The sequence below is a fragment of the Cyprinodon tularosa genome, unplaced genomic scaffold (assembly GCF_016077235.1).
Source record: "Cyprinodon tularosa strain WSP-4 unplaced genomic scaffold, ASM1607723v1 ctg386, whole genome shotgun sequence".
Taxonomy (NCBI): Eukaryota; Metazoa; Chordata; class Actinopteri; order Cyprinodontiformes; family Cyprinodontidae; genus Cyprinodon; species Cyprinodon tularosa.
In genome coordinates this window covers 511,460-532,563 of record NW_024039103.1, presented here as the reverse complement: position 1 = coordinate 532,563, position 21,104 = coordinate 511,460, and the positions used below count along the sequence as shown (strand labels likewise).

Genomic DNA, 21,104 nt, shown 5'->3' with positions numbered 1-21,104 from the left:
ATACCTCGCTCAAGTTGGCTTCACACTTTCAGAATCTTTAACAACCCTCAGCTCTGCCTTCACGCTGCCTCCATCAGTCCTCATTACCTGAGTCTGTTTCTAACCAGTAAAACACCCTCCTTCTTTCTCTACATCTCCATAGCAATATGCTCCATCATCCTCCTGCTTTAATCTGCCAAAAAAAAAGCTAAATTAAGCTTGATTCTCACCCATCTCCTCCAGCTCTGAAGTCATTGATTTGGAGCGCAGAGCGATAGCTGGGGTGCTCAGCCTCTTGCTCTGCTGTGGGACTGGAAGACAGAGGAAAAGGCAGCTGTGGTCAGTCAAGCTGCTTAACATGAAGTTTCAGTTATCGTGAGTGATTTCAGCGACTCTTACTTTTCTTCCTTGAGCCTTCCTCCATATCAGGGTTGCGGGTTACCATGACAACCTTCACCATGAGGCTGTTGCCGCCCTGCCGGATCATATTGACAACCTGCCGATGGCCGACCTTAACAACATTCTGACCATTGACCTAAGAAATAAACATTTTTAAATTTTTTTAATTTTTCACGCGAATTTTTAAATGTTTATATTTAATATGAATATCAAAGGATTAAAATGACCAAGACATAAAGTTTGGCGGTCCTGATTGGGCTTATTCCTTAGGAGACACAGTCATGAAGTCCAGTTTCTAAAGTAGGAAAGCAAAACCATTTTATCATACCACCACACTACCAACTCCATGTTTCACTGTCAGTATGGCAGGAGTATTTTTTCAAATACTATGCAGATGTAAAACCACGATTCTTTAAACCTTTGTCTTGTTTGTGCAAAAAACCAGTTATCTTACAGGTATTAAAGGTATAGTGGAGGATGTTCTTTTTTCAGGTGGATCATTAAAATAAGTGGACCTCCTAATTGTCAATCATTCTGGTGATATGTTTACGTTAAGCCATCCTATGTGCCCGCCCCCATTTTCACTTACCGGTTGTGAGTCTGACATAGTGGGAAAATTGCAAATCTTCTTCTGGAAAGCTTGTATGAGCGATGCAAACTGCAACTTTTAAACAGAGTATGCATGAGGTGAAACGGGCTCCTGCAGGCTCTCGCATGCGTTTAATAGGCGTTCCCTCTTGGGAGCGGGGTTGTGCATTTGTTTTTTTAATTAAGAGGGTCTTTTCGAAAATTTGGGAAAATCCTCCACTATACCTTAAAGAATTAACCAAATGATAAACAAACCCTGGGAAATAGATACTGTTATAACAATATCAGTGGCAATAAAACCATCTATCCATCCATTTTCAACACACTTATCCCAAGTGGGCTCGCAAGGGGTGCTGGTGCCTATCTCCAGCTGCCAACGGGCAAGAGGCAGGGTACATCCTGGAACGGTCACCAGTCCATTGAAGGGCAACACAGAGACAAACAACCATTCACACACACACTGACACCTAAGGGGAAATTTAGAGAAGCCAATTAACCTAACAGTCATGTTTTTGGACTGTGGGAGGAAGCCGGAGTACCCGGATAGTACTCAGGGAGAACATGCCTGAAAAAGACCCCGGGCCGGGAATCGAACCCAGAACCTTCTTGCTGCAAGGCAGCAGTGCTACCTGACTGCTCAATTGGCAAAACATTACATTAGCATATTAAAGGCAAGTTGGAGTAAGTTTGCCAATAGGTATTGAATTCCAATCAAGGATTTAAGACATGACCATCACAGACACTGACGTTGTAAGGAGGATATCCTCCACAAAATTTTGTTCAGCCTTAATTACTTAATCTTCAGAAGACAGAACGCCCCGGAAAGCTGCTGCACCAGATTCTGTCTCTCCATCCAACTTGAAGCACTGTGCTGATCAGATTTTTCCAGTGTTCAATGACATTTTTAACACCTCACTCATGACATGTGACGTGCCATCCTGCTTCAAATCCTCCACTATTATCCCTGTTCCCAAGAGGCAAAGGTCCACAGGACTTAATGACTTTAGACCCGTTCCCCTGACCTCTGTGATAATGAAGTTCTTTGATCACCTTTTGCTTTCAAGCCTAAAATAGATCAGACGGCCCTCTGGACCCCCTACAGTTTGCCTACAGAGCCAATAGGTTTGCAGCTCTTTACTACATCCTCCAGCACCTGGATTCTGCAGGTACCCACAGTAGGATCCTGTTCGTGGATTTAAGCTCTCTCTTCAATACAATCATCCCAACTGTTCTTCAGAAGAAGCTCTTCTGGCTGAGTGGGCCTGACTCCACTTGCAAGTGGATTACAGACTTCCTGTCTGACCGGAAGCAGCACATAATGCTGGGAAAACATGTCTCTGACACCCAGCTCATTAGCACTGGTTCCACCCAGGATGTGTACTTTCTCATCTGCTCTTCTCCCTGTACCACAACAGCCGCACCTCCATACATCAGTCAGTCAGAACTTCTTCTGAAGTTCACGGACGACACCACTCTCATCGGACTTATCTCTGATGGTGACGAGTCCATCTACAGGTGGGAGGTTGACCATATGGCGACCTGGTGCAGGGAGAACCACCTGGAGCTCAAGGCACTAGAACCAGTGGGGATGGTTGTGGATCTCAGGAAGAACTCAGCCCCAGCTACCCTCATCATACTCTGTGACTCCACAATAGACACTGTGGAGTCTTTACGCTTCCTGGGAACTATCATCTCACATCACCTAAAGTTGGAGCTGAACATCAACTCCCGTACCAAGAAAGCCCAGCAGAGGATGTACTTCTTGCGGCAGCTGAAAAAATTCAACCTGCCAAGGACAATGATGGTACACTTCTACTCCTCCATCATCAGAGCGGCTGTTTGGGTGTCTCTCCAGAATCTGTACACCTCCAAGACTCTGAGGTGTGCAGAGAAGATTGTGGCTGATCCGTCACACCCCAGTCACAAACTATTTCAGGCAATTTCCTCTGGCAGGAGGCTGCAGTCCATCAGGACCAAAACCTCACATTCATTGTTTCAAGTGGAAACCCTACTTGGCAATTAACTTGATTCTGATTCTGATTATGGCAGATGAGAATTGGGATTTTATGTTTTTTTTTTTCACCTTTGGTCAATGGAGAATTTCACCTGGCAACTCTTATATAGATATAGATTTTTTTAATCATGACCTTTAGCTCTTTAGCTTAACTGAAGCAAGTGAGACCTGCAGTGTTTTAGATGTTAACCTTAGAAATGCATTCGGTCTACAGCCCCTTTGAAGAAGATAAGATATATCTAATCTTAAATCTCGAGTGCTCGTTGCACAGTGGTAAGTGCGCACAACCCATGTACGGATGGATGGATAATCTTAAATCTCATCCTTCCATGGACTCATTTAGATAAGAGAGTAGATGCTTTTAAGATCTTAAGAGGCAAAATCAGCTTTATGGGCCCAATGTTTGTGTGAAAGGAAAAAAAAATTGACTTTGGTCTCACAAACTACTGCTTACAGAATAAACTTTGATAGTATTAGAAACTAAGGAATATGTTTCTAAATATTATAAATAAAGCCTACTAGGGGTCAAGCAGTAAGCAAGGTATATGTTGAGGTTTTAAAAGCAAATTAGACACGAAGACACACGGGAAGAGAAACCACTCACACACTCATACCTAAGGGTGATTTATAGTAACCAATCAATATAACAGTCTTGTTTTTGGACTGTGGATAGAAGTTGGAGTACCCAGAGAGGACTTAGGCGTACACTGGGAGAACATTAAGACTAGTAAAAAGACTCCAGGCAGTATTAAAATCCAGGCTACTTTACAACCAACTGTGTCTCCACACAACCAAGTGTTCATATGATCCTTAGGATGTTTGGATAAATGATGTCAGTACCTCTATGAGAAAATCCCCCATCCTGAGACCAGCTCTCCAGGCCACACCGCCCTCGTCCACCGATTCCAAATACTGCAGGGCAGGGAAGGCTGGAGTGGGAGTGAACTCTTCAATAGGAGTTTGAGCTGCATACACCGAAGAATATAAAGATCAGCATTAGGTTTGCAAGAGGAGGTTGAGAAACTACTTTATTACTGAGAATGAATCAGTGTGACGACTTTCTGCTTCAAATTTCCTACCTTTGGCCCCTCTAAGCACAAAGCCAAATCCTTCACTGTCTTTTTTCTGCAGAAGCACCGTCTTCTCTTTGATTATGTAGTCACTAGCAGAGAGAGGAGATGAGTCAGAGAGTTAGAAATATTACAAAACAGAAAATAAAGAGAATTCAGAATTAGAAAGTCCTTCAAGTTAAAGACACTGGCACAGCTTGGAGCTTTTTAATGGGGGTCTTTACTTTTTTTTCTGTCCATTTAGCTGTATTTCCACCCAATATGTGAATAATACTACTGGACCCACAAAACAATGAGCCCTTTTTACTGAACTACTAAGCCTCCTCCATCTGTGAGTTGGAAAACAGTTGGCTTTAAATTCAGCAACACCATAAAGATGTTAGCCTGTTAAACCAAACTAAATGTGAGATTTTTGCCGCTGGCGGGTGGGGCTAGTTTACTAGGCTATAAAGATGTGCATTTGGGCATCAGTGACAGGATTACTACAGCTTTGTCACTGAGAATTAGAAAACCAACCAACTTGTCCAAAAGCAAGTGATCCACCTCGTCATGGTAGCATTGTGGCAGTATATTGCCATGAGCCTTATTCACCTTGCTGGATTGTGAGGAAGATCGTGAGAATCCTTCAATGCCAGCACCATAATGCTGTAAAGATTTGTTTTAACAGTTGTAGACATGTACAGAGCACTGTCAGGACACAAGGTGACAACAGCTTACAGCCAATAGCTTAAAAAGAACTGATCTGTGGATTACTTATAGTCTATTGCCTTTAAGAAACTGCATGGTATGGGCTTCCAAAAGGAGATGAGGGGCTTCTGCAAAATGAGCACCTTTTGGAATTAAACTTTAGATGAATGTAGAATTTATGCATTTGAAACTTAATCTGTATGCTTTAATTTTACTGGAATTAATTTGATTGATTTAAACTGAAATAAGAAACTAAATTCTGTATAACTGGACATAAGCTGTATGTTTTGCTGCTTGTTTTGAGAGTTTACTAAAATGATATATGTTGTGATGTTGAGGTACATAGATAATCCATCCAGGTTCAGTTAAGTCCTCCCTCCATTCCTGCCTTATATGAGCTTGTATATTGTAGGAAATGATGAGTAAATGAAAAACTGAACAGTTGTGTTCCGTCAGTTAATGTTGGTGCTACCCAGTCCCAAACAATGTAATCTTAGCTTATTCATTCATATCCAGACTAAAAGTAAAATCAATTTAATTCAGGCATTTTCATAAAGACAGATTTAATTATACACACTCTATAAAACAAACAAGACTGATCATATGATCACAAATGGTAAAATATCACTTAGAGAACCCAGGATGATTGCATAGAGTGAAAAAGTCAAAAACGTCCCACAACTTTAGAAACCAAAAAAGTATTATCTTTGCATTTTTTTTTAAGTTTCATTGAATAATATCTCATAAAGAAAATCAAAAATAGCTTGTATTGTTGGTCAAAAATGATCTTATATTTAACTGAGAATACATTTTTTTTCTTGCAATTTCTGAAAAATTATTTTTTTTTGTTTTTTTAGGTATAAAACTTTTGTACAACAGCAACAACAATCCTGGATCTCACAAGTTCTAACTCCTCAAAACTTACAAAAACATTGTCGTTAATTTAAGCATTTTCTTTTGTATATCTCCATTTTATATCTACTTAATTTAGTCATTCAGCTAGAAAGGAAAAAGGTAGACAGACAGTATTCCAGCCTTATGAAATCAAGGAATGCGTTTTTACAATATTTGAATAAGTCTATGGACATCTCTATTTCGGTTGGAAATAAGCAACGCGCTACAGATCAAGGCTATTCAGAATAAGGTGTACATAAAAAATGTTTATATGCTGTTGATTCTGGGATTAGCTGTGCTTCTCATTCCTGAATGCTTCTGACAGTAAACCCGGTGCCAGTTTTTACCAGGACCAACTGCAGGAAATGCTATATACAGTACTGCTTGTTGCCTCAGCAACAGCTAGAACTGGACACAGGGAAAGTTAGGTAGGTCCAAACAGAGCCAAGATATGTATGGTAAACTATTAGTCACACACAGCAGAGAACAGGAGCTGCATGTTTAAAGGCGGAGCTCACTGTGCGACTGTAAAACAAGGCGGAATATATGCTGTAATGAAATTTGCATTTACTCAACCTAAATGATTATAAGGTGCTTTAAGAAATACGTTTCTTGACTCTCAGTTGTTCTTGTCTTCAGCTTTTCTGGTCAACACAACCCTCTCTAAAATTAAATCTGTGGCCAAAATTTCCGCTACTTTTTATGAAGTTTTACAAGACTGAGCAGTTTTCATGAAAATGGCAAATTTTTCCTCTTCTTCAATACTTTATGGTTTAACAATGGGATTCCCAGTGAAGTTGAGGGGGGATGGCATCCCCCTTCTTAAAAAAAAATCCTCCCCTTCTTAAATGACCATCCCCCCATTCCATCCTCTGTGACATTTTATTACCGAACGTATACAATTCCTACTATATATTGACAGTAATGGCAATAATGTTGCCCTTTCAACATTTAGCGAGCTGAGGGCTTACAAGTAGCCTGACCTAAAAAATAAAGTCCAAGAAGTGTCCTACCATGACTATGAAGCTGATCCCAGAGGGAAATGTGTCCTCTGCATCAGTCCCTAACTATGACTGACTGCAGTTCTACTGTAAGCTGCCTTGGTCAAGGTCAATGACCGGCGTACCTGACATGTAACAACCATACCATGCATATTGCTTTAGATTAATAGACTATATTAATTAGGCTGTGTATGTTTCCAAGAAAAATAACTAAGTAAAAACCCTCCCTTTTTTTTGTACAACTAGACTTCTGTCTATATGTAATTAAAAAGCTCATATTTCCTCAATATTTCTAAAGCGGTCTGCAGACAGATAACAGATAAATCATCCATATGTGGCAGAAACCTTGGAGTTCTGCGTGTTATGATCTAATAAAAGCAAAACGTATGCTTTAGTTATGTTTGACCCACAGTGAAGTGTGAGGGTGGCAGTATCATGCTGTGGGACTGCCTTTTCTTCAGATAAAACACAATATTACGTGAAAGTAAATTAAGATATTAACAGTTCAGAAGAGAACAGTTCAGCATCACAATGTCTCCAACCATACAGCAAAAATAAGAGAAGAAGAAGAAAACATCCCCAGAGACAGGGGCTGCTTAAATCTAAGGCTATGGACAAGAGAGGACATTTGGAGACAATCCCAGACATTTAGAGAACTTTTGCAAGATGACAAGTCAGATCAGGATGTGGCGTGCTGATAAACTCGGACCAAAGATACTGAAACTAAACCCAGAGGTTCTTCAACAAGGTTTTACTTCAAGGCTGGTTGCCTGATAGCTCAGTTTTGGGTTTGTAATCCCCTGCCTTAAAGAGTTTTAGAGGGTCATGTTTGTGCACTCAAAAACCAGAGATGGGAAGTAACGAAGTACAAATACTTCGTTACTGTACTCAAGTAGATTTTTCTGATATTTTTACTTTACTTTACTACTTATTTTTATGGCAACTTTTTACTTCTACTCCTTACATTTTTACACAAATATCTGTACTTTCTACTCCTTACATTTTAAAAAATTGGCTCGTTACTTTAGTTTTTAATCATTTCAATGGAGTTACCGTTATTATTTTTCACGTCATCAATACCAAATTCAATCTAATTGGATGGGAATCTACGTTGCATTTGACGCACCACTACAAGATGAATCGACAGATTCGGCGGTATTCATTCACGGCAAATCATTGCAGCTTGGTGGCGGTGGCGTTAGCATAGTAGCATGGACGACGAGATGATTGAAAATGAACACAACGGAGATCTAGTCCTATTGGCAGAAATCCATTTAAAATGTAGGCAACAGCATGAAAAAAGTGGTTTCTACTTTTACTTTTATACTTTAAGTAAATTTACAAGCCTGTACTTTGTTACTTTTACTTGAGTAAAGAAGTTTAATCAGTACTTCCACTTTTACCAGAGTATTTTTTAACACAAGTATCTGTACTTTTACTCAAGTACGGAAAGTGAGTACTTTTGCCATCTCTGTCAAAAACACATGAGCTAATCCTATCAGTTGCTGTAAAAAAAAAAAAAAAAAAAAAATCCAATATCCCCCTTCTTTTTATTACAACTAGACTACTGGGGATTCCTACAGATTCTCCAAACCAAAGCTCCAGTTTCCAGTAGTTTTACGGACAAGGCATTCCTTTAAATGGGTAGGGAAGATTATTAAACAAAAATCCTTGTGCTGGAATTCAAACCTTGAGAAGCAGATAAGTAGGTCTTTATATAGGGGGCCTTATCTACTCCACTTGTTAATTATGTATTAATTATATTTAACCACATTGTTATAAGCCATCCATCCATCCATACGTTTTGGAGTGGCCTAGTCAAAGCTCGTACTTAAATCTGATTGAAAAACTGTTCATGTTTGAAACCATGAACATAAAGACTCTGATGTGACTGAATTATGAAGAATCTGGAAAGAAAATGGGCCATCATTCCTCCAAAATGGTGTAAATAACTAATTATAAGTTATCACAAAGACATAATTCTAGCTAACGCCACCAAACGAGTCCCACCACTTAGTTTTAGGGGAGTATAAATATCCATCACAGCACTCATGTGCTTTTTCCCTTTAATAAACTACAGTAAGTTCTTGTTTAGAAAATATTTCCTTTAGGCCTATTCCAAACAAAGAAGAAAAGGATATATTTTCAATAACGACTTGGAAAAAAGTTGCATCGACACACATGTACACGGTAAGGTTAGCATCTGTAGTATATCTGCTTTGCCTGTTTTGTTATGAATGAACATGCCATACGGATAAGTGATAGACTCAGGGAGGTAAAAATATATGTATGGTATCTGCTGTAACATACTGTAACCACATGCAGATAATCCCATCATGCACCAAAATAGTCCCAGCCCACTCCATCTGTTCAGTCCTCTCATTTCCTCTTTTTTCACTTGTTCCCATCCGGACAGCTTCTCCATACTCATCCCTTTCTGATCACAGAGTTAGTTTTTTTTTTTTTCCTCTAATCACATTTCCTACCCTGAGATCTTTTCCATCTGCTCTATTAAGTGTGTGATTCTGGCTATGAGCTGTGAGAGCCACTCTGTCTCTACCATAGAGCTGTAAATCTTGTCACCTTTTGTCCATTTCTGTTGCCCTGCTCGGATCTGGAACTCGTTCAGGAATAATCTGATTATATTGCATATTCTCAGTGAAACTTTTACTTTATTGTTTATCCTAAAATGTAGAGGGATGGAGGGTTAAAATTAAATAGAGCCCAAGGGTCATCAAACAACTTATCTTCAAACCAACAACAGAACTTTGATAAATGGTTTTGATCCAAACTATCAATGGCTGTTTAGGACCCAGGAATGATAAAATAAAAATAACAGCTGTTTCAATATCCGGGGGTTTACAAATCTACGTGCCCTGGTTCTGCTTGTACACCTTTAAATTATAACCCATACTGTTCACTATGGGGGAATTTGGTTCCATTATTGTTATAGAAGCGGGCGCTGTACCGGTCCGTCGTGGTGAAGAGAGAGCTGAGTCAAAAAGCGAAGCTCCCGATTTATCGGTCGATCTACGTTCCTACCCTCATCTATGGTCATGAACTCTGGGTCATGACCGGAAGAACGAGATCGCGGATACAAGCGGCCGAAATGGGTTTCCTCCGTAGGGTGGCTGGGCTCTCCCTTAGAGATAGGGTGAGAAGCTCGGTCATCCGGGAGGGACTCGGAGTAGAGCCGCTGCTCCTCCACGTCGAGAGGAGCCAGTTGAGGTGGCTTGGGCATCTGTTTAGGATGCCTCCTGGACGCCTCCCTGGTGAGGTGTCCCGGGCACGTCCCAAGGGGGGGAGGCCCCGGGGAAGACCCAGGACACGCTGGAGAGACTATGTTTCTCGGCTGGCCTGGGAACGCCTTGGGGTTCCTCCTGAAGAGCTGGAAGAAATGGCTGGGGAGAGGGAAGTCTGGGCCTCCCTTCTTAAGCTGCTGCCCCCGCGACCCGACCCCGGATAAGCGGAGGAAGATGGACGGATGGATGGATATTGTTGCAAGAAAAGGATACATTTTGTAAATGCAAATTTGAAAAAATATTCATTTTGTAAATTATTATATAAACATATATATATATATAAAAAAATTTCATTTTACTTTTTGGAACTTCTCTTTTTCACATCAAGTTTTACAATTTGCTATCTTTTGAAATTGCATTTTACAGATCATATTCTCCCTCTTCTGGTGAGGGTCTTTCCTCTGGAGGCAGGAGCAAGTGTTTGTATTGAGCTTGAAGGGAAGAAAATGTGATCTACAAAACACAATTTGAAAAGAGTATATTTCATAAAACGCAATCTGAAAAACATACATTTGAAATATTCAAATCTGAACCAAATAAATTTTAGAATATAGAAAAAAAAATCAACAAACTTAATCTTAAAACCGTTTTTTGATTGGGAAGTTTTTCAAATTTCCATTTACAGTTCCAAAGGTAAGTCCAAAATCTCAACGCAGATGAAAAGCACAGGTGTGTAGGAAGAGGGAGTTACGGAAGAGGATTAGGGCCACTGAAAAACCTAAAAAAAAGTTAACTGATTTTTAAATGTTTTTTCAGTTTAATATGGGAAAAAGTCTGACTTTAATCTAGGAAATTCTGACGTTTTTCTCAGAATTCTGACTTTAATCTCTTTAATCCTGACTGAATTCTGACAACTAACAAACATGTTTGCATCAAGCTGTAGCCATGTCAAGAACCCGAGGCTCCTCGGGCACATAAAAAGTCACCTAATTCCGTCATTTTCCACCAATGTGTTAGTGGCCCTCCCAAACAATTCACATTTTTGTCAGTGAAGCTGAGAGCTCCCACATCTCTTCCTTTATGGTGCCCTTGAAGATTAAGATCCAGAATTCTGAGATTTAATTCAGCATTCTGACCTTTTCCCACATTAAACTAAAATATAATTCAAAAACCCCCCAAAAATTTTATTTTCTCAGTGGCCCTAATCCTCCTCCGTAGGACGTAGCCCAAGACATGTCTTCAGATAAAAAAAAAAGGTTCCCACACACTGTAATCGCTTTCAGCTATCCGATATGTCTGACGAAGGTCATACCAAGCCAAACGTCACATCAGTAAATATTTGACAGAGAGAGATACACTGTGCAGGAAATCTTTTTTAGAAAAATCAGTGAAATATCTAAAAAACCTGTTCTCTGCTTGCTGCATTAATGAAACAAATTTCACTCCACAGTTCTCAAGTATAATGCTTTAAAACTTGAATGTTTTGGTACAAGTTTGTCAGAGGAAGCTTTTCCCTCCTATGTGAAGACAGAAAACCCCATTCAGGAGCTCATAACCATCCTTGTTTCGCGATTAACAGAAGGAACAAAACCTGCTGAACAGCTGTTTTATAACTATCAATGTTTGAGCTTTGACTGGTGGAAGCAGATGGAAACTGTGTGTGGCTTCCCCTCCTTGCAGAAGTTTCAAGAAACTTTTTCGGACACCATTCTGATACCTTTAAATGAAATCAAGCACCATCACCTGTTTCCAGTTGTCACCTCACTAGTAAATAAAGTCCAGATGTGTGTCATTAACTTCACTATAAGAGAAAATATTCAGTTTCTTGATTCATTGGCATGTTAGAGAGTAAACAACATCATGAAGCCAAGGAAAAGGACAGGAATGTCCTTTTAAATCATTGGATCAACAAGGGGATGGGTTATTCCAAATGAATAACCCATCATTTGGAATTTCCCATCATTTTTTGATCGGAAAACCTCACCCAGAAAGATTGACAGCTGCCTTTGTAGTGAATGGTGGTTGGGTTAGACAGAGCACATACATATGCACAACCCAGTTTTTCTTATTTTTATTTATAACAAAATATATACTAATGTATTTCCTTTCTCTTTATGCACCAATATGTGTTAAAAAGTAAAAGTGAAAACGATCACTTTGTCAGGGATTGACAACTCCAGTGCCTTACAACTCCTAGATGTGAATTTGGTCCAATGCACCTGAATCAAATAGATGAGCATGCAGCCAAGTTCTTCAAAGACCTACTGATCGTTTGATTCGGATGTGTTGGAGCAGGAATGCAGCTTAAAGTTGCAGGAGACTGACATTCTAGGACAGGAGTTGTTCACCTCTGCCTGCTTTAGGTGACCCACTTGTTTTAAGAATACATGAAAAACCAGCATGAAAATACAAACTGCATCCCCAATGGTCTAAGAACGAGACTATTGACTAATCATTGGTGTCTTTTCTCCAATTGACAAAACTCTGCATCGGGAAATATTCTGTGAGAGAGAAAAAAAAATCTTTGTTTTAATGCATTCAGTGCTTGCTGAGTGTAACTCACAAGCTGCCACGTGTCCGACAGTGTGAACAAATAGTGACAGCAACAGCTTTAGAATATATAACGAGCTGGCCGCTGCACGATGAATGTTGCACTTTTAATCAGTCTGTCCATTTTAGTGGTTACATCACATCCAAACTGAGTAACTCGTGACTCAGGCTCTGCTGTTTTTAATCAACAAGTGACATCATTAGTGGTCCAAACTAACTGCCTCTGTCTTTTTGACCAACTGTGTCTCAAAGCCCTTAAGAAATCTTGTGAAAAATTGCAGAAAGCACCCTGCAAATGTAGCTGAATGAGACACAGACTCTTTCAGGCCTCTGCTTCCTCAGATCTACAGAGGTGGCCAGTCTTTTCACAGTTTCTGGGTAATCTTCTTACAAGTGCGACATCAGAGAATGTCTTTGTGTGTCAGTGATAGCATTGTTTGTACTTACAGTCATAATGCTATGGTAAAACACCAAGAAACAAAGACACAGCACAGCGACATGACTGAAACAAAGCTAAGATTTCCTGCTAAGATATTAAGAAAAAAATCAAGTTCAAAACTTGAGGAATAAAAAAAGCTATTTTGTTTTAAATTAAACTACCTCTGTTCATAGAGTTTTTGCAGAAGTTGAATGTTTTGTTTCAAAAGCTAGCATTTTTTTCCTCTTCTTCCATCTCAAATTCGTGAATTCTATCAGATGAATGTCAGAAACAGCTTAAGACAGTGAGAAAAACCAGTAAGAATCCCCGTAATTTGTGTTAGCATTGTTGTTTTGCCAAATAATAGGGTATAGGGTATAGCATGTATGAAACAGATCAATTAGGTCAATTAACAGGAGTACAATGAAAACAGATGTTGGAGGATGAAATAGAAACAAATAAAAAGATCTAATACTCTGTGCTTATGTTCTGCAGCCTCTTTAACTCATACTTTAATGTTCCACCGTTTGATTTTAACTGCCAGATTTGACTTTTCCTGAATCATCCCTACTATAAGTTATATGTAATCACATGAACTTAAAACAAAGTTCAGCTCTTAATCTTCCATTTTCCTGATTTCTTTATTTTTTTTGTTTTCTTTAGGTAAAGCCAAGGTTTTTTTAATGGTCAGGGCAGTGCAGGTGGTGCAGCGGCTAGAGCATACGACCCATGTACGTCTGCCTTAGTCATCGACACGGCCGACCAGGGTTCGAATCCCACCTGTGGTCCTTTGCCGCATGTCTCTCCCCCTCTCTCATATCCCCTTTCCTGTCAGCCTACTGTCCAGAAAACTAGCCACTAGTGCCACAAAAACTCAAAAGAAGGGAACAGGTACAGAAATGTTCATGGAAGATGCTCAGAAGACTGCGGTTATTTCCAAAGAAGACTCCCTCCCTTGCTCCGACTAAGGAGTCTTGGAAACTACACTATATTGCCAAAAGTATTTGCTCACCCATCCAAATTATTGGAATCAGGTGTTCCAATCACTTCCATGGCCACAGGTGTATAAATTCAAGCACCTAGGCATGCAGACTGTTTTTACAAACATTTGTGAAAGAATGGGTCGCTCTCAGGAGCTCAGTGAATTCCAGCGTGGAACTGTGATAGGATGCCACCTGTGCAACAAATCCAGTCGTGAAATTTCCTCGCTCCTAAATATTCCACAGTCAACTGTCAGCTGTATTATAAGAAAATGGAAGTGTTTGGGAACGACAGCAACTCAGCCACGAAGTGGTAGGCCACGTAAACTGACGGAGCGGGGTCAGCGGATGCTGACGCGCATAGTGCGAAGAGGTCGCCAACTTTCTGCAGAGTCAATCACTACAGACCTCCAAACTTTATGTGGCCTTCAGATTAGCTCAAGAACAGTGCGCAGAGAGCTTCATGGAATGGGTTTCCATGGTCGAGCAGCTGCATCCAAGCCATACATCACCAAGTGCAATGCAAAGCGTCGGATGCGGTGGTGTAAAGCACGCCGCCACTGGACTCTAGAGCAGTGGAGACGCGTTCTCTGGAGTGACGAATCGCGCTTCTCCATCTGGCAATCTGATGGACGGGTCTGGGTTTGGCGGTTGCCAGGAGAACGGTACTTGTCTGACTGCATTGTGCCAAGTGTAAAGTTTGGTGGAGGGGGGATTATGGTGTGGGGTTGTTTTTCAGGAGCTGGGCTTGGCCCCTTAGTTCCAGTGAAAGGAACTCTGAATGCTTCAGCATACCAAGACATTTTGGACAATTCCATGCTCCCAACTTTGTGGGAACAGTTTGGAGCTGGCCCCTTCCTCTTCCAACATGACTGTGCACCAGTGCACAAAGCAAGGTCCATAAAGACATGGATGACAGAGTCTGGTGTGGATGAACTTGACTGGCCTGCACAGAGTCCTGACCTCAACCCGATAGAACACCTTTGGGATGAATTAGAGCGGAGACTGAGAGCCAGGCCTTCTCGTCCAACATCAGTGTGCGACCTCACAAATGCGCTTCTGGAAGAATGGTCAAAAATTCCCATAAACACACTCCTAAACCTTGTGGACAGCCTTCCCAGAAGAGTTGAAGCTGTTCTAGCTGCAAAGGGTGGACCGACGTCATATTGAACCCTATGGATTAGGAACGGGATGTCACTTAAGCTCATATGTGAGTCAAGGCAGGTGAGCAAATACTTTTGGCAATATAGTGTATTTCAAACAGAAAAAAAGATTCAGACGTGATTAAAACCCCATTAAAACCTGGAGGGAGAAAGCTTTGTGGCTGATGAAGTCTGGCACAAAACTAAAGATAAATAAAACAAGCAATACCAGAAGAGAACCATGTAGAGTTTAAAACACGGTGGTGGCAGCATTATGCTCTAAGGCTTTTTAAATCCGGTAGATTTGGAGTGATAAAGTTGGATTTTGAACAGTATACCAGTTCTGTGTTGAAACCTTTGCCTTTCTCCAAGAAATAGGACCATCTTTTTCATGATCAGTTAGTCTAAACGTACTTCCAGACTGATTTACAAGTGAAAAAACTACTTAGCCTGAATTTAAAGCTAAATGTGAAAGAAAGTATTCAAGATTATTTAAAAGGGAAACGTAGAAAAGAGATGTCCTCAGAATCTGGGACCAAAAGAACAATCTGAATCAAAGGTGCTTAAAAAAAAAGTAAATTTACTGTAACAGAGGATGTTAGACTTTTAAGGGCTACTTCCTGCTTAGCATGGTTCATTTCTGTTATTAACTCTAATCCTCTGAAGATGTTAAAGCAACCACATGTTGATTCGCAACCCTAACTGAAAGAACTGCTGATTCTTTGCATATTTAAAAAGGTTTACAAAAGATGAAAGAGAAAACAAGCTCACATCCTCAGCTAAGCTTCTGCAGGCTTCACATTTTAGGTGATCTACCCAATGACCTTAGACATCAGGTTGGATTTTTTTTTTAATCCAACAAAACAGACACAAAGTACTCAGTGCACCTGTTTAAAGCTTTAAACAGATTTGGTCTGAGCAGGGTCCCATAGTAGAGTCAGAAAGATGCTGGAACTTGTCACGCATGCCGCATCGCTAAAACTCACTCACAGGAAGCTGTAGACTGTCTCTCTCGGTCAAACCTGGCTGAAAGTTTGAGCTGTTGTTTAAGACACGACAGCTAGGAAAATGTACCAAAAAACTCCTGCTTTCCATTCTCTTTGGGGTTTTTTGTTATGTTTTGCAGAGTAGATGCAAACACGGCATCCCTTCACATGGATACACACACATACTTTGGTGTACGGCTGACATAAACAAACACGCAGTCAGCCTGCACATCAGTAAAAGCAGCAGGCATCACTTGTGCCAGTGCAGCCCTGCCAGAGGACATTTGTTCAGAGAGCGATTCAAAGCGGGGAGCAAGAAAGCGACACACTCTCACATGTTCGTGGAGCGAATCACACGGAACGACTGCGCAGCAGCAGCTGCTCATCCTCACACACTCACCAAATCAAACACATCTGTCTGCAAACATGCTTTGCAACACCTGCCAATCTACCTCATCCTTCCCTGCCATACATGATGTCTGCATGCATGCATGCATCCCCCCCTCTACCCCCCTCTTCCTCATCAATTACCCCCAGCAGCTGGAGGAAGAGGAGGGTGAGGGGGGATGAAAAGCCATGGCAGGTACCTGTAAATGAACCAGACGCTCCTGTTCACAGGGCCCAGCGACGGCCAGGAAGAAGAGAGGGAGAGGGAGAGGGAGAGATCCTCCACGCCGCATGCCCCCATCGCCATTTCCTCCCCTCCCTCTCCTCCTCCTCCTTCTCCTGGTCCTTCTCCTTCTCGTCTTCAAGGGAGACAGCAGAGAGCGCGAGCGGCGAGAGAGGAGGAGGAGGAGAGGAGGAAGAGGAGAAGAGAGAGACAGAGGAAGGGAAAGGGAGAGGGCCAAGCTCTCCCAGCCCCTTCATACTTAAGACGGAGAGGAGGAGGAGGAGGAATAGGAGAGAGACTGAGGGATTGAGATGGTTAGCTGTGACTGCGGCACAGAGAGAGAGGAAGGAGGAGGAGGAGGAGGAGGAGAGGAAGACGCTGGCTTAAAGAAGTAGAAGAGATACTGAGATTGTTCACAGGGGTTTTGAGCATGACCACAAACAATCCATGCACGACTCAACTAATACGCATACACATCATCTCCATCTTTCTTCAAACTCATCTTCCCATTTCAGCTCCTGCCTCTTTTCAAGGGAGAAAAACATATTTCAGGTAATGCCATGAATTCCAGTTCATTGAAGTAAATATAACAGGGAAAAGTCTAAAGCCCTATTCTGCATTAGTCTTCAATTACTAATCTATCAAGTTCTAGACCAGATCAGTCTTTGCAAGATGATGCAAGAATCCAATTCTATCCAGACAACAGGTGGAGTAAACCCTGGACAGATCAACAAAGTCACACAGACAAAAAAACAGTAACGCAAACCGAAATACAAAGCACAGAGAGAGAGATGGCTGCCTGGATTCAAACCTGGACCTTCTTTCTGCAAATGAAATATACACATATCCGACATACCAATAATTTACTACTCAAACACCCGATAACGCATAGCAATAATTACAGACTATGTAGTTCTACCATCCTTTCTCTTGCAGTCAACGGATATAGCAGTTGGGCTTTCCATCTGGGAAAGTTTAAAAAACATCAGCACTTTTACTTTACCTCTTCATTCATAGACTCATTCAGCTGGGTGCACATGACCCACTGAATCCTCATTGGTTCAAAAAGCAGTGCCTTATGAATCTGTGAATTATACTGGTGGAATAGCAGATATCCCGTATCTATTATCGAATAATACGGAAAGCATGTTGATGATACCATGCAGTGCTTGTCACTACTCGATCCGTCCCTGAAGCACGATTCGTACCATCAGCTAATTTGCACAACCAGTTAAACATCCGGGTCGCCCTCGATTTTATTTAGTAAGAAAGACCTAAATTATGTTTTCCCTCCTTAAAAACAGTAAGCTTACTAAACTATAACGTGTTAAAGGTTAATTATGCGTTTCCTGAGAGAATAATCTTCTCTGTTTTATTATTCATCTGTGCCTGATCTGCACCAGAAATAGGATCCTACACCATATCTGGCAGCTACATTTTTCGGCTTTGGATTTAAAATTAAGTCGTCTTTTTGAGTTTTATTTTTTTCCTTTCCTGTTAGCCTTATGGTATATAGTGAATAACCTAAAGAAAGAAACAACTTAAATGCAGATAAACGTGGTTTAATCAAATTTTGCCGGACTACTCTTAGCATGTCCGATGATGACGTCAGACAAGCAGTTTAACCGAGAAAATGTAAAAAGCATCAAAATTGTCTCAAAAAAGTCTATCTATCCATTTTCCGTCACACTTATCCAAAGCGGGGTCACAAAAGGTGCTGGTGTCTATCTCCAACTGTCTACGGGCGAGAGGCAGGGTCCACCACCCTGGACAGGTCGCCAGTCCATCGAGGGCAACACAGAGATAAACAACCATTCACACACACACTCAAACTTAAGGAGAATTTAGAGAAGCCAATTAACCTAACAGTCATGTTTTTGGACTTTGAGAGGAAGTCTGAGTACCTGGAGCGTATTCAGGGAGAACATGCCTGAAAAAGAAATTATTTATAGAAACCCGGATGTATATCCAGTTGAGCATGCACAAATGAGCTGGTGGTACTGATGGTTCGTCTGGTTTGGATCGTGTAACGACAGTGCTAACTCTTGCCAAATGCTGTGTTTCTAGTAAACATTTGGGGGAGTGTTGGCCTAGTGGTTAGAGCAGTGCGCTTGTGCTCTGAGAAGGTTGCAAGTACCCGGTTCAATCCCCACAACCTCAACTCTGGGTCCGAGCTAGACCCTGAACCCCACACTGCTCCCGCAGTGGCAGACAGTGAATTTCTCCATTGTGAGATCAATAAAGTTTAATTTCTATCCGTTTCTTTTGACATGGTTCCTAGCAATAATCTTTAAACATTTTCCCATTGAGTTTACATGAAATCCAAAATATCAATATGTTTTCTTGAGCTTTTATTGACTGACAAGACAAGAGCCTTTATCTTAAACAAATATCTGGTCTTGATATTGGTTCCATTTATTCAGTGCTTTCTCTAGAGTGGGAGTCGGCAACCTGCAGCTACGGAGCCGCATGTGGCTCTTTAGCGCCCCCCTTGCGGCTCCCTGGAGCTTTTTAAAAAATTTATGAAAATCGATTTTTTATGTTTGTTTTAATTATGTGCAGGAGGTCAAACTAAAATTAATTATGTTTTCCAAAGCTGTAAACATTTGTATAATAAATAAATGTAAACAATAATTTGCGTCATAGCCATAGACATCAGTGGTTATAACTTGGAACCAGCGTGGCGCGGTGCCAGGCAAACAAAGCTGCAGGTGTGTCTCGGACCATGGATCCAAAATGGAAAAAAAGTGAAGATAGCTGATGAGAAAAGAGGATTCAAAGAATGGATCGAATCATTTGCTTTCATTATCAATGTTGAAGGATTACCTGCATTTTTGCTTTGTAATGAGAGTTTTTCCAAAAATATAAAAATTATTTGGAAGGGCATTTCCAGGGAAGGCTCAATATACAGCCGACCACCAAGCTGGGGGGAGAGAAAAAGTGTGATTGCAGAACCTCTGGATAAATTAGAGGAGCGCAAAGATAGATTTAAGAAGTGGATTGCATCTCCAAACTCCACTACTGCTGCTAGTTTGGTTGCAAGGATGGAAAACCATTCACAGATCCAAAAGTTGGCGCTCTGAAGCAGGTGATGGAGGATGTGGGATTTCAGGGTTAGAGAGCTCTGCTCTGGTGGATGTCAGTTCCTGCTTGGTTCCTTATGACTCAATCAGCTCCTCCCAACAGAAACACGTCTACCAAAGAAAGATTCATTGTGTGTTTCCTCGTGTTTCTATAATTTTAGCAATGCAACTAAACCTGAACCACGCGGTGAAGGGCAGTGAAGTGGTGCATGGTGAGGGCGTTCACTGCTCCTTCCTCACCTCATGCTGCTATGTGACATTTGCTCCAGGATAAACATTTAATCATGAATGCTTATTATATATGTAAGCCCACATAGTCCTTTTCTATAGTGGGCTAATACACTTAGAGCCTGTGTTGCCATACAAGGCTTATATAAGACTTTTACATTTTTGCTGCTCCAGACAGATTTATTTTTATTTTATTTTTTTGGTCCAATATGGCTCTTTGAGCAGTTTGGGTTACCGACCCCTGCTCTAGAGCCTAGCTCTGTAGATGCTTAACACATCTAGACACTGACATTTCTTCACCAACCCCTTTAAAAACAAACAAACTTGGAGCCATCCCATTTTAGCCCTGGTTGAATGTTTTGGGTCTTTATTGCAGCTAAAAGGAACAAATTTACTCGAGCCTCGAGTTTTTAAACTGGTCTTCCTCCAAGACTGCCCCAAGTTTAGCTCCATTATCATCGAGCATCTGAATAGCTGTCCTGCTACGAAGGAGCCATCCCACAGCATGATGCTGCCACCGATATGAGTTAGCTTTCAGCTAAAGGCTCAGCAAGGTTCAACAGCTCAATCCTTAACGGTCCATCATATTTTCATCATAGCTGCTTCTTGATTTTCTGAGATGATTGGCTGATTTCTTCAAAGTAAGCGTGGTCCTGGGGGCTGACACTCTGATTAATGCTCTCATTCTCAGGTCTTTGAGTTATTTTTCACAATCTAAATATGTACCACATTTTTCCAAATTTGATTTGTAAACATTTTGAATAACGTGCAATTTTTCTTCTATTTCAAGTGGCTGTTTTTGTGGGTCAGTTAGATTAAATCCCTATAAATAAAAACTTAAGATTGAAGCTGTTGAAATACATTTGAAGTTATCAAAATACTTTTGCATTCAATAAATATTAATAGTTTAAGTGGAGGAAAACTCAGATTGAATATCCAACAATCACCGCCAACTCTCTGTGGATAGTAGTCCTGTTCCTACTTATTTAATCCTTTCTGGTAGGACATAAACTAATAAATCAACAAGGAGAATAACATTTCTGTAAAAGAAGCTGGTCCAGGCTAATACTGTGTTTGCTTTATTGAACCAAGCAACGATCGGCAGCAAAATCAGCTGCTGTTTTCCAGGCTGCTGAAACTTGAACAGATTGCTGAGGGATCAAGAGCAAATCAGGGCTGCTTATTAGGCTAAAAACTGTTAGTTGATTTTACTCACAAGGCTATAAAATGATC

General features: G+C 40.8%; 1 protein-coding gene across 3 annotated transcripts in view; it reads right to left on the bottom strand.

The window, feature by feature from the left end:
- shank1 (SH3 and multiple ankyrin repeat domains 1) overlaps nt 1-21,104 on the bottom strand; it is a 130,944-nt gene that overhangs the window by 18,550 nt on the left and 91,290 nt on the right. For all 3 annotated transcript variants that reach the window (XM_038297323.1, XM_038297325.1, XM_038297324.1), the window contains exons 16-19: nt 4,060-4,142; nt 3,821-3,945; nt 379-514; nt 210-290 (exon numbers count right to left, since the gene is read on the bottom strand). In XM_038297323.1, coding sequence (XP_038153251.1) covers nt 210-290; nt 379-514; nt 3,821-3,945; nt 4,060-4,142 — 425 coding nt within the window. The remainder of the gene's footprint in view (nt 1-209; nt 291-378; nt 515-3,820; nt 3,946-4,059; nt 4,143-21,104) is intronic.